The sequence below is a fragment of the Neltuma alba genome, unplaced genomic scaffold (assembly GCF_004799145.2).
Source record: "Neltuma alba isolate B1F8T4 unplaced genomic scaffold, ASM479914v2 tig00010926_pilon, whole genome shotgun sequence".
In the NCBI taxonomy this organism is placed as follows: Eukaryota; Viridiplantae; Streptophyta; class Magnoliopsida; order Fabales; family Fabaceae; genus Neltuma; species Neltuma alba.
In genome coordinates, this window is record NW_021635702.1 from 18697 (window position 1) to 32457 (window position 13761).

Below are 13761 nucleotides of genomic sequence, written 5' to 3' on the forward strand. Positions count from 1 at the left end.
CCCCATTTATTTTCTACAAATATTAAAATGAAATAATATCTAATGAGCAAAACGAAAAAATGCGTTGCTGGTAAGGGGGGAAAAAAACACTAAAAAAGGGGTCATTTGGTTCAAATCAGTTAACTTATCAAAAATTTAGCTTCTTAGAGTGTGTTTGTATCCACATTTTAACATCAAAAGATACGATTCAAATAGCGAAGGGTGCTTTTTTAAAAAAAAGTAGTGTTCGGTTTAACGTTTATACAATCTAACTTTTGGATCTTAAATGGACTTATGGAAGAAGCTAATCAATCCTGCTTTTACCAGTAGGAAGTAACGGTGTGGTGGAAAGGTAGTATTTTTCAATTTCTTCCTAATAATAAATTAATTTCTTTATTTTTAATGATTTTATTTTTAATATTTGTTTTACAATTGTCACATTACATACATGATACATTTAATATTAAATATATATTATCTCCGGTTATTAGTATAAGAGTATTTAATTAATTTGAGAAGATTAAGAAAGTTAATTAAATTAGTTATTTATAATAAATTAATATATTTTTTTATATTTAGAATCAAATTTAATGTTAAACTAACTCTTATATTAAAGACCGAAGATAGTATTACTTAATAAAATTTATATCCTTTTTATTCATTTTATATATAAACTAAATTTTTCATTAGTCATCAAAACAAGTTTTAGTTTCTCAAATTGACTTTTTTACAAAATCTAATCTAAATATAAATCATACTATACTATTTGATTTTTATTCAATTTGACTTTTGTAAAAGTCAGGATGAAAAAAAGTTAGTTCTCCTACCGCTAATTTAAACACACTCTTAGAAACTCCTTTTTTAATACATTCATGACTTCATTTTAAAATTTAAAGTTTTTAGGAAGTCTGATTATTTTTTGAATAAACATAATATTTTTTTAATACAAAAAATATCCATTTTATTTTATTTTACAATTTTTAAAGATAACTTTGTGAATAGATAAGAAATATAGGGATCAATAAGTGAACTTCCTTTCTTTATTTGCCCCTTATTCATGTATTCATGTGAAATATTCACGTATTTACAATCCCAAATTAATAAAGAAAAAGAAAAAGAAAACGTTTAAGCAAAAAAAAAAAAAAAAAAAAAAAGCTTGTCATATCTCTTCTGTGGAAAGCGCAGCATCAAGACCATTATGCCATTTTTGGTTTGTACAATTTCTTACTACTCACAATTTGATTGCTGGAGTGGATTAGAAACTTAGAATGGTATGCCATTGGTCAAAGTTAAATCTATACAAGACGGAGTTCAATTCTTTACCGTAATCATAAAGCCTTTTTTTTTTTGGTGAAGTAATCATAAAGTCAATTTAATACATGTTTAAGAAACAAATGTATCAAGTTAATTGATATTCCAATATTCCTAATGAAGCAAGAAAATATATTAAAATGACATCAACTTAACAGCCAGCTTGACATGATTACACGGATCAACTCTTTAGAAAGTGTTTGGATGAGTTTTTTAAGAATGATTTTACAACACAATATATAAATATGTGAAAAAATTTCATTTCAAATTGCATGAAAATACTTCTAGGAAGCAGAAACAAGTATGACCCCTCAATATGCCAAGTAGACCTAAGTCGATTCGACTATAAACCATTCTATTTATAAGAAGAGGAAAAGAAAAGTAAAATAAAGATGGAATGGTTTGGCACTTTCCTATTGAAAAGTGAAAAACAAATTTCGTGTATAATGTCTTTATTTTTGTATAAATTATAATTATTTTAAGATGAAAAATAAAAATGATATCTTGCCTTTTCAATAGGACAAAAAATTATTCAAAAATTAATAATTCAACATACTTTTCACGCAGTACTTTAAAAATGACAATGATGAAAAATAATAAATATTTTTTCATTTTCTTCTATTTGTGGTAATTAAAAAAAATGTTTGATAAAAATTTTAGCACAAATATTTCAATATATTAAGAGAATTATTATAGTATAACCCAAAAACACAATGATTCATTTTTTTCATGACCTATAAAACCTATGATTTTATATTTTATCAAATTTTATAGTAATTTTCATTCTCATTTAGTCATTTTGATTCACATTCTACTGCTATAATAATATACCACGTTCCATATGTAGACTTAAGTGAAAATATGTGGTAACTGTAGTTTATTGTGGATGTTGTAGCATCCTAGCTTTTATTTCTAGCATTTAAATAATTTTAAAAGAAGATTAATGTTTAATAAATGAGATTTATTCTCTAATTAGATAAGTAAAGAAAATCTAATTAAAATAGAATTGATGAGAATAAAAAAAATTAAAAGTAAATGAAATTACTAAATAATAATAATAAACGTATAATGGGAAAAAAAGAAAAAAAGAGAGAAAAGGGGTCATGAATTGTAATTTTACCTGATTTTTAATATAGGCTCTTTAACTTGAATTTATCCTAAAAAATATCTTTTTACCCTTGGGGCCTTTGGGTAAAAAGAAAAAAAGTAAGGAATTTTTTTTTGACGCGTATTCTTCTGCCCGCCTCTGCGACTCTGCGTTTTCTTTCTTGTCCAGTCCAAAATTCTACTTTGCAATCATTTTGATAAGTGAAATAACTTCTTTTCCTCAAGTTTAGAAAAAAAATTTTGGACCTAAAGTTTAAAACAAGTATTGAGTTTTGATGACAGATAAACTTAGTATTATATAACTATTTTAGTATATTATTTTTATCAATTTAGTTTTATTTATTGATTGACCTAATATTTTGTAATTTAATTATTTTAGTTAGATAGATATTTATTTGTGGAAAATATGATATTTCTACTATAGAACTTTTGATTAAATTATTAACTTAAGTGTATTTGATGTATATTGAATTTCTAATGGTTTATTTTTTATATTATCTCCTGTTCTAATTATAAAACCTAGTTGATTAATTTGAGAAGATTAAGGAAGTGAGTTAAGTTAGTTATTTGTTATAAATAGGTGTTATCTTTTTTAAAACATCCTTACTAATCAAATGTATCAGCTAGAATTATTATTGTTAGAAAAACTATCTTTAAAAAAATACATAAATATTAGAGACAAAGTGGATTGAGGTCTTATATTTAGGACCAAAATAAAAGTCAAACGAGGTTCTATATTAAGGAACGGAGGTAATATTTAAATTTGAGATAGAATTTTTTTTGAATTTTAAATATGATAATTTGAGATTTTAAAAAAATTTGAGAAAAGTCTTTATTAAAGTAAATATTTTGAAAGCCTTAAATGAAAAATATGGATTGTTAGGATATTATAATTTTGTGCTAAAAAATTTAATTATGGGGTACGAGAGGTATGAGACTTTAGCATAGAATTAGAAACTTTAACTTATATATATTAGTTCAAGTAATTGATTAAATAGCTTATGTATTGATATGTAAATATATTGATTATGTAGATTAAATTATTGGATTATTGGTTTGAGCATGGAGTCAAGCTTATGGTAATCCTTTTTCTAGTGGACGAGAGGTAACCACTTTTAACTTATTATGTATACTTGTATGTTGTTTGTGATAGATTTTAAATTATATGAAATTTATAAAGCACTATTGAATTATGATATGAGTTATGAAACTATGCTGTTATTGAAATGATCTTGTCAAACTTTCTTTATAAAATATATATATGACTATAAAGATCTCGTGTGTTTATGGATTATCAGAAATTGAAAATTTGAATTTATTTTGGCATGTTGACGATTTATTATGAATATAATCTTTTGAGTATTGGCATGAGAGGGGTAACGGATGTTGATAATGGGAGTTATACTAAAGAGGATATAAGGAGATGAATCATGTTCATTTAATGACATAAGGTGACAGGTTCATAAGGTGTACACTGATTAGTCATTTAGCCCAATTACTCATTGTAGGGCATTGAGACCCTGTCAGTGGATTAGAGAGGGAACCCATGGTTTAATCTTGTGCTCTATGGATTTTGGCCAGTTCATACCACTTGATTGATGAGCTTGTTTAATTACCAGTCACATAGATAAAGATTTAGCCCATGAATTCAGTCAAAGGATATAAGGTGGATGAATATAAGGAAAGTGAGAGGACTATTAATTGTACTTTGTTATATGCTTTCACAATATGAAATTTGTTTGAATATTATGAATTTGTAATTGTCTCATTTGACACGATATCACTTGATTGGTAAACTTGTTTAATTCCCAATCACATGGATAAAGATTTAGCCTATGAATTCAGTCACAAGATATAACGTGGATAGGTATAAGGGAAGTGAGAGGACTATTAATTGTACTTTGTTATATACTCTGATAATATGAAATTTGTTTGAATATTATGAATTTACAATTGTCTTACCTGACACCTCACAAGTACTTACTTGTACACTTGATCAGTAGGATTGTTGGTTATTGAGACTTTTGTCTCACCCTATTAATTTAATACTTTTCCAGGTGATAGTTCCCGTTCGGGTCTATCAGGGAAGGCTCCGGGAAGTTTGAGTTATTATTGCAAAATTGTAGTGCCTGCACCCTTTTGATTGTGTTAGATGTATATTGTCATAATAGGACACATTCTGCATACTTTGATTTGTATTGAAACTAGTTGTATTGATTTTGTACTTTTGATTAATTGTTATTGGATTGTGTGCTGGTAGAAGATCGAAGGTCTCTAGGTATTTGCATGTGGTTGTTATTTAAAATTGTGGATTCACAATTACCTTTGAGATACTTGATAACTTTTGTTTTTAGAAAGTCATGAAAGGCACTTTTCAATAATATTGTGTCATGAGCTTATGGTTAAATATGATATTTTAAGTTTCATAATGCCCTAAGCGTCATGTAGTTAATTTAGAAAAACTCTTTTAATTATGATAGATATATTTATGGATTGATTTAACTTTTTTCTAACTTTTTTTGTGATTTAGGTTGCTTAGATAATCATGATAATATTTTTAAATATTTTACAAAGTTTCTTTTCTGCATGGTTAGCTTTCTAATATTGATAAATTCAAAGAATTACAAATTTCGTTGTCACGGATGTGCCCTAATGAAAAAGTCCTACATCACTAAAAGATGTGGAAGCACACGGGAAGATGATCGCACGCGCCATAACAGATCATTGGACGCAAACGCAGTGAAAATTCAGTGATTTCGCTGCATGTGTCAGTTAACGGAACATAGTTGATTACCAAATGAAACTGCCCATTTAACGTGGAATTAAGTTTGAGGAGCTCATCAAGATATGCATTTTACCTTTGTTTTTCAAAACTTTTGCTTAATCGTCAAGAAACTGTGGCCTCAAGAACACAAAAAATAAGACGGAGTGATATGCAGTTAAATATTTTTTTGGCAGGCAAAGATAAAGTTAAATTTGGTTGAGCCGTAAACTAAAAATATTACTACCTCCGATCCTTAATATAAGATCACGTTTGACTTTTGTGTTGATCCTAAATACATGACCCTAATATATTTTGTCTCTCATATTTACTCAATTTCTTTTCTAAGATAGTCCTTCTAATAATTATAGTTTTAGCCAACATACTTGAAGATAACTTCCTTTAATTGTCGCTTTGGGGTTACTCCAAAAATTAACCGAATTAATGCAATATAGTGCAAAACTTGGATCGTTTCACTTTGAGGAGCTGGAAACGAAATTAAATCCTAGTAAATAAATGCAAGTACCTAAACTATAAAAAAAGGATTTTTGATTTGATAGTTGCTAAGTAAACACCTTGAATTAAATTGAAATTAAAATACTTTTTTTTTGTTTTTATATAAAAATGATTAAAATGAAAGAAGATTAAAGAAATAAAAATGAACACACGAATAACAATGATAATAAGAAATCTTCTAATTCAACAATGTAGGCAATCATCACTCTAAAAGATGTGAGTAGGGGTGCACAAAGACCGGGTTGAACTGGGTTTCATCCCAACCCGATGTCTAGTCTAAAATAATACCGGGTTTAAAAAACTGGTCCATGGTCTAGTCTGACCCGAATACAACCCGGTCCTTATCTAGACCAGACCGGGTTATATAGACTTTCGGGTTGGTCCAGGTAAAAATATGACAAAGCAAAAATTTTAAAAAACGCAATAGCCCAACCCAAACTAAAAACTAAAAACCTATTTGTGCCGTGTCATTAACACACATTCTCATTCTTCATCGTGGCTGGATGAATATGGAAAGCGGTGAACCCATATCCTCTCTCTTCTTCATCCTTGCGGCAAGATCTAAGAAGCAAGGTTTGATTTATTTGAATTGAACCCACATCATCCTCTCTTTTCCAAAGGCACAACTACATCTCCTCTCTTCTTCCATTACGCTGACATTTATTTTAGATCTGAGATGAAGTTGAAGAAAAGCCAAGATCTGAGAAACCCAAGCCGATATGCTTAGCGTCACAGACTAAGAAGATAGGAAAAGACTGGTAGAAACTGCAGAACAGCAACTGAGGAGGATTGAACTTGAAGGGACTGCTTACGGGTTCGGAGATATGAATGGTAAAATGGGCAACGTCACGACACGGCATTGAAGAAGAAGACCTGAAGAGGATATGACCAGGAAAAAAAAACAAGAAGAGACGAGCAGGAGGACTAGGAGGCGGAGACGTGAGGAAGAGTTGAACAAATAGGGTTCATTATTGGTAGAGGAATTGAATTTTTTAATAAGAATTAAATCTGCACATCGGGTCAGACCAGACCATTTGGTCTGAAGGGTCAGTCTGGAACCCGGTCTGACCCGATGATCAACCCGGTCTGGTCTAGTTTTTTTTATTTTTTCGGGTTACTTTTTTTCAGGCTGCACTAGACCGGGTTCCTTCGGGTTGGACCGGGTTTACCTAGACCGGGTATTTTTTGAACAGCCCTAGATGTGGGAGTTAAAACAATGAATTAAGAATTATAATTAAGCTTTTAATCCAACAATTGAGCCACCTCGAGTTGCCACAAAATATTTTCCTAAAATCCCAACTTACTAACTGCAACCAGAATAGTAAAATGGGATTAAGGATGCTAAAAACCAATGCTTAATTAGAACTCTTAAATCCAAAATAACATAATTAAAGCTAGCAAGAGACAATATGATCCAAAATTCCAAGCCACCTTAGAAAATCACAATATATTAACTCTAACATCAATACAAATGTCATAACCACAACATTATAATTGAAATCAAAGCTATAAACAGCCCAATGTCAAATGCTAAATAATAATCCAGCCACAATAATTTCCACAGATAATCAGATTTAACAATACAAAATTTTCTAATAATTAGAATAACTATCCTAAGACCTAGGAATTGTTAAACAATTATTAGACAAGAAATTAAAGCAACTAAAACTCCCCTTTGATGATCCAAACTCCTGCCATTATTGTTGAATTGGAAGATTATGAAATCTAGGCTTGGTTTGCCATCAAATTCGCTACCACCAACAATCCACCATATCTAGCCATGAAGGATATTGAAGGAGGAGTGAAGAGAACCGTCGAGCTTCTCTGTTCACGCTGCTGTCACTCTGTTCGTCGCTCGTGCTGTCGTGTTTCAGCGCCAGCTCCCTCAGCTCCTCTCTTCCGCCTCGCGTGTGTGCGTCTCAGCTCGCTCGTGTTCGCCTCTGTGCGTGTATCAGCTGGTGTATCTCCTTCTCCAGCTGCTAGCTCGCTTCTGTGTTCAGCTTGCTCTGTTTCGTATTCACCGCCGTTCAGCTCGTTCTGCCTCCGTGTGTTCGGCGTCCAGCTCCTGCTTCTGGAGATGATGATTATTAGGTTGGGGCAAAACGCACCTTATTATTATATTTTTTTCTTTTAATTTATTTATTTTTTTATTTTTGAATCTTCTAAGAACCTGCAAGCAAAATTTAAGGATAAGGTAGCATTAATTGTCCTTAAAAATCAATTAATTATAATTAAATCAAAACATGACAATTTTGCCCCTATAAAATAATAATTCAAAATAAAACAAAATAAATCAATTAAGGCAAAGAGGGACCAATTAAGCTGACAAAACTCATATAAAAGATACCAAAATATATAAAAATAATTGAGTTTGTCAATACTTGATTAGTAAAAATATTTTAGGAAAAACAACACCTATTTATTACAAATAACTAACTTAACTTCTTTTCTTAATTTTTTTCAAAATAGTCAACTGGCTCTTCTAATTAGGACCGGAGGTAGTATTATTTTTTCCCAGAAAATAGATATTATTATTATTATTATTAGAAATTAACAAAAAATTAAGTGTTACTTAAATGAATGAATTAATACGGGTGAGCTGTAAAATCAGAATATTCGAGTTAGATTTTTACAGGCGACTCTTTGTTGGCATATATTCAGCAATTGGAAAGTCTGCCTTGGAAGCAGGTCTAAACTTGCCACTAAAAATAAATAAAATTAATACTAGTATTTGTTTTTCTATGTCCTATTTTAGCCGTTATCTACGGGCGCAAAATTTTACTTTGGGATAGATGACTTCCCGTGAGAATTTAAAACTTAAAATAAATAAAAAAAATAAAATATAGAACTTAAATTAAATCTTTATTTTAAATGATTCGAGAAACTATTTGAATACAAATTTAAATTATCAAAAATTAAACTTAAAAATTTTGAGTGAAGTTCCTTTTAATTAATTTGAACTTTTTAAAATATATATAATCAGTTAAATTTTCGAGTAAATTGTTGAAACTTTCTAAGAATTTCACTAAATTTTATAAATGTATTAATTTTTAAGCTTGATAAAGCTATCCCAAAATATATATAGAATGAACTATCTAAATTTTATATCCTTAATTACTAATTTTTTTGGTAACATTTTCTTTTACTTTTTTAGAACAACAATAACATACTATCATCCCCTAAAAAAGAGTCAACCATCCATGGCTTTTAATTTTTATTGACACATTCAGTTTCTATTTGTAACAATTTTTTTTTATGTTTTAGAATTTTAAAATTTTTTTTTATAATTTAGAATGTTAAAAAAACATTTAAATATTTTCAATCAAATTCAAAAATATTTTATAATCATTTTAAAAAAGAGAGTCGTTTCTAAAATAATTATATTTAAGTTAATATTTATATGATATAATTTATTTAATATTTACCACAATAATTTAATTAAGCATAATAATTAAGTAAATTTTTTATATTCATTGTGTTAAATTTTAAACACATGTAATCATATGTCCTATTTATAAACACATCATTATGTGTGATTGGAAAACTTAATATAATTAATCCATCAACATAACCATAAGTAGTTTTTTAATTTAAGTATCATTTAGAAAAATAAAAAAGTTTTTAAAAAATAACTGTCTCCGTCACAAGAATACGACAAAGCAACTGTTATAAAAATTTGGATTTGTTGAAGGAAAGGAAATGAAGACAAAGACACACATATAAAATAAACAGACCGGAAACAGAATGAAAATAAAGAATGGAAAAAACCCACCGCAAACGCCGCCACTCTGTTGCCACGTAGGTTCGGAGATACCCCGCAGCTAACTCCTGACCAACGAACCTCTAGGTGCGGGAAGCACAGCTGTAGACAGCCTGTCACCAACCAAGTCCCACTCATCTATTCCCCGGAACTGCGATCCATCTCCCTCCCTCCCTCCTTCCCCCCTTCTCTCTCCCTCTTTTTTTCTTCTTCTTCCTCTCTTGGGCTCTCGGTGCGAATTAGGGTTTCGTTTCCTTCGCTGGTCGATCTTATTCGGTGGCTGTTGGAAACGTATCAACTTTGTTAGATCAAGATTCTCTGCACTGTAAGTTTTCTCTTGATTTTCCTTTCCCTTTGTATTCTCCGTTTTGCTGCTGGTTTCCTTCCCTCTTTGTAGGGTTTTCTTCCCTGCCTTGTGTTGGTATTTCCTCATTTGGCATTTTCAATTGGCTTTGTTGTCTTTGGTTTGATATTGTCTGTTTTCGGGGGTTGACGGTAATGGATATTCATGAATGTTCAGGTTATTGCCGATTTGCTGTCTTGTTTGAGTTTCCTTGTATGTTTGTTTATTACATTTTGACTTGAAATTTGACGGATAATTTATCTGGTTTTTGAGAAAGCGTTGGAGAGATAATGAAACGTAATTTCGGATTATTTTTTTAATTACGTTTCAGTTAATTTGCATTATTTAACTACTTTCGAGCTAGTATCGTGCGGACGAAGTCTATGTATTTCGAATTTTTTATTTGGGAAATTTTAGCCAGTTAGCTGTTCATTTATTTCTTTGGATATCAGGCCTTTTGCCCGGAGGTTATTAAAAGCTTGAAAAGAACCAGCAATGATGTTTTCAGAATAATTAATTAGAACCTGCCGGAAGCAGAACTGATGGGACATTTCTTTTTCTTTTGTTTGTTATTTTGTTCTATATATTGCTTTTTGTGATTGCTAGGAGCCTCATTACAATTGTATGTTAATGCTCAAATGCTGAGGACACAGCCGGCTAGAAATCTACCCTCTAAGTACTATTTTGTCCCTGTAACTTATATTAGGAGTCAGACAAGTTCTAGGATTTAATATTGTCTCATCACTTAATTAGGGCAATTAGTTTGTCTCTGGATTCGCTTCCTTTTTTATATGATTCACATAATTGCTTATTCTGCTGTTGTGATACATTTTTTCTGTACCCTTGGTTGTCTTGCATTGTTATCAACATTCCCATCTTTGTATTGTCTGAAGTATTTTGACTGTGTAATTTTATTATCGTATTCAAGTCTGAATCAGTTATGTTTGCATTCAAGTATTTGACTTCTATTGTAGCTTATGTTTTCCTTTTTGTTTCCATGGTTATGTTCTGAGGTTGGTCTATTTCCCACAGGGACAAATCCTTTGTGTTTCTGAAGTATGCAAATTGATTGATGGGCATGGTGAAGTAACGTCAACCTTGAGTGGTTATGCAATTCTAAATTGAGCTATCCCATCCTATTATTAAATTTGGAACTTTGTCATATACCATAATTCTGGAACAAACGGGCAAACACCTAAGGATTTCTCGTATCCATGCTGTCAGATAGCATGTGTGGAATCTGTACCACGGGTAATGCCCCTGACAAGATTTGCTGCCGATGCGTTCGGTGTGGTGACAATTTGTCTAGTAGTTATCTTGGTTATTCTTGGCTTGCTGTGCATTGTGTACACATTTTACTTCCGGTCTCGTAGTCATCATCAAGGTTATGTTCAACTTAATTATTTTAGTGGTCCTTGGATCATCAGAATTACAATCATCGTGTTTGCTATCTGGTGGGGCATTGGTGAAATTATCCGGTTGAGTTTGATAAGACGCGCGCTTCACTTAAAATGGCAGGAACCTGTTTGCAAAAGCTACATCGTATCAAATTTGGGGTTAGCAGAACCATGCCTCTTTCTAACCATTGTGTTTCTCCTTCGGGCACCGTTACAGAGAGTGGAGACTGGAATTATGAGCCAGAACTGGAACTTGAGAACAGTGGGAAGGATTCTTCTTTACTGCTTCCCGATGTTTGTTCTCCAGCTACTTGTTATCTTGATTGCACCTCAGTTAGACAAGAATAAAGGTTCTGGGAAACATTTGCCTCATTATTTTACAAGTGCAGCCGCTATCACTACACTAGGGGAGAATGAGGTTTCCATTTGTACTTACCCTTTACTCAGTACAATTCTCCTTGGTTTTTTTGCCGTCATCCTGACTTTCTACCTATTTTGGCTTGGAAGTCGGATTTTAAAATTGGTCATCAATAAGGGTTTGCAGAAGAGGGTTTACACGTTAATACTCTCAGTTTCCATTTTCGTTCCATTGAGGGTTCTTTTCCTTGGTTTGTCTGTTTTATATAGACCTGAGCAGTTTACGTTTGAGGCCCTTACTTTCTTGGCGTTTCTTGCCCTTGTATGTTGTGCTGGGGTGTGTATATGTGTGCTTGTGTATCTCCCAGTTGCAGATTCTTTAGCTCTGGGAAATTTACATGACTTAGAACCTAGAAGAGGGTCTAATGTTGATCAGAATGATACGATGTCTCTTATTGCTAACCAGAGTCATTTGGATGGTGTTGAAGAAAATGTCAGGTCCAGTCCTGATTCGGATGCATCGACAAAGCAGGGGTCAATTTCCTTTCGGACATTGGAAAAAGATGGAACTTCAAGTGGGGCATTTGTTGAGTTAAGCCTTTTCTCTCCCAGCCGAGATGCTACCACTTCAGGATCGTCTCCCCCTCTTGGTTGGCCAATGCGACCCCCCACACAAGTTGTTGGACCATGAAACCAGGCTAGAAACTAATTACTACGAGTGAATGTCAATTTTGTGGAGAAGAAAAACTGATTGTAAAGGATTTAGCTTCAATAATGCTTTTATTCTTGTTCTGTTTTCCCCACATTAGGTCTAATGGTCTTGCTTTTGAATTTGTTGAGTACTTTCCATATTTTCCCATGCCATCTCTACCTCTTCTCTTCTTATTCTGAATTCATATTTCATATATTTGAAGACTGCTTGTACATGGTAATATTTTTCAATAGGTGTTGATGACTAGTGATCGGTAGTTTGGTGCATAATTCTAAGTTGGTTTGTTTAGTTGTTCGAAAATAGGCCTAAAAAACAAGAAGTTTTGATATTCTTGGGTTTTAGATACCCCAAAGGAAAAAAACAAATTGCATTGGTTTAATTTTTGTCAATGATTGTTCGGTTTTTATTGTGGTATCGTCGTGGCTTTTCTTTGAAATTTGGCGAGTATTTTCGAGTTATGTAGTAAAACGAATGTGAAGTTTACGAGACTGCTAGGAAACGGACTGAATGAAAAGAAAAGAAGGAAGAACCTAGTTTTCGTGGCAAAAAGTATAGGAAAAGGAATCTCTATCTTCCTAGCTACCTAGGGTGCGATTGGATTAGTAGTCACAAAATTAGTTTTTATTTTCTTATTTTTGTAAATTTAAGTTAGGATAAAAGTTAGTGTTAATAAGTCCCCTGCACAGTCATTTTCCCTTGTATAATTGTTGGGAAAATTATTTTTTGAGCAGTAATTTCTGTTAATTGCATTTGAAATGCATGCATAGGATATGATAAGTGGTCTCATTCCTCTAAGAAAGAACATATGTTTGAATCTCGGAAAATGTATTTGTTAAGAGAATTTTAACCTTGACGCTCATGATCCGACAAAAGTTAGTCTCAAGTCTAAAGTACTTTAGGGATATCTTGAATTTACCCAAAAAAAAGAGGAAGAAATATATGCATAGATCTATTTATATTTATAAAATTTGAATTTGTGCCGCCTTACTTTGTCATTTATATATTCAATTTTAAATCAGCGGCTAACATTCGCGGCTTAGTTGGAATATTCTTTACAATTTCTCTTTCTTCAAATCCGGAAATAAATCCAATCCTCAGCATAATCATATGGCTAATTGCTGTAAATATTGGCCAATACGCATATGCTGCGTATTTCCCAATGCCACCAACTATTGCAACGACTAAATTCGCCCGAAGAATGGGAAAAATTTGTTACTTGAACAATAATATGTGACAGTGCATCTCCTTCTCTTTCAGATCTTCTTGCCCTGTCTCTGTTTCTTATTCCAACAAATCACTCTTCGAAATCAGATTTGTTTTGCAGGTGTCGATTTTACACCTGATGAAGTTGTCGTCAGCAAAGCCACTTGGATAGCTTTAACTACTCTTAAAACTGAAGAGGGCCTTCAACCTTCAACAGCATCTTTGCAACTAAGCAAGCAATCGCAAATCAGTGTGGAGGAAAGCCAAATTATTACTTCATACCCAATATGCTGGACATTTGATTTTAAATTAAAC

At 31.8% G+C, this 13761-nt stretch overlaps 1 protein-coding gene across 1 annotated transcript; it reads left to right on the forward strand.

The window, feature by feature from the left end:
* Window positions 1-9606: 9606 nt before the first annotated feature.
* LOC114759999 (uncharacterized) lies at window positions 9607-12473 on the forward strand. The gene is made up of 2 exons (XM_028949236.1): window positions 9607-9759; window positions 10810-12473. The coding sequence occupies exon 2, from the start codon at window positions 11032-11034 to the stop codon at window positions 12220-12222; it is 1191 nt and encodes a 396-aa protein (XP_028805069.1). The 5' UTR covers window positions 9607-9759; window positions 10810-11031; the 3' UTR covers window positions 12223-12473.
* Window positions 12474-13761: the final 1288 nt, after the last annotated feature.

Coding starts and splice junctions, on each gene's coding strand:
- LOC114759999 (XM_028949236.1), top strand. CDS start 11,032: ATGCCCCTGACAAGATTTGCTGCCGATGCGTTCGGTGTGGTGACAATT.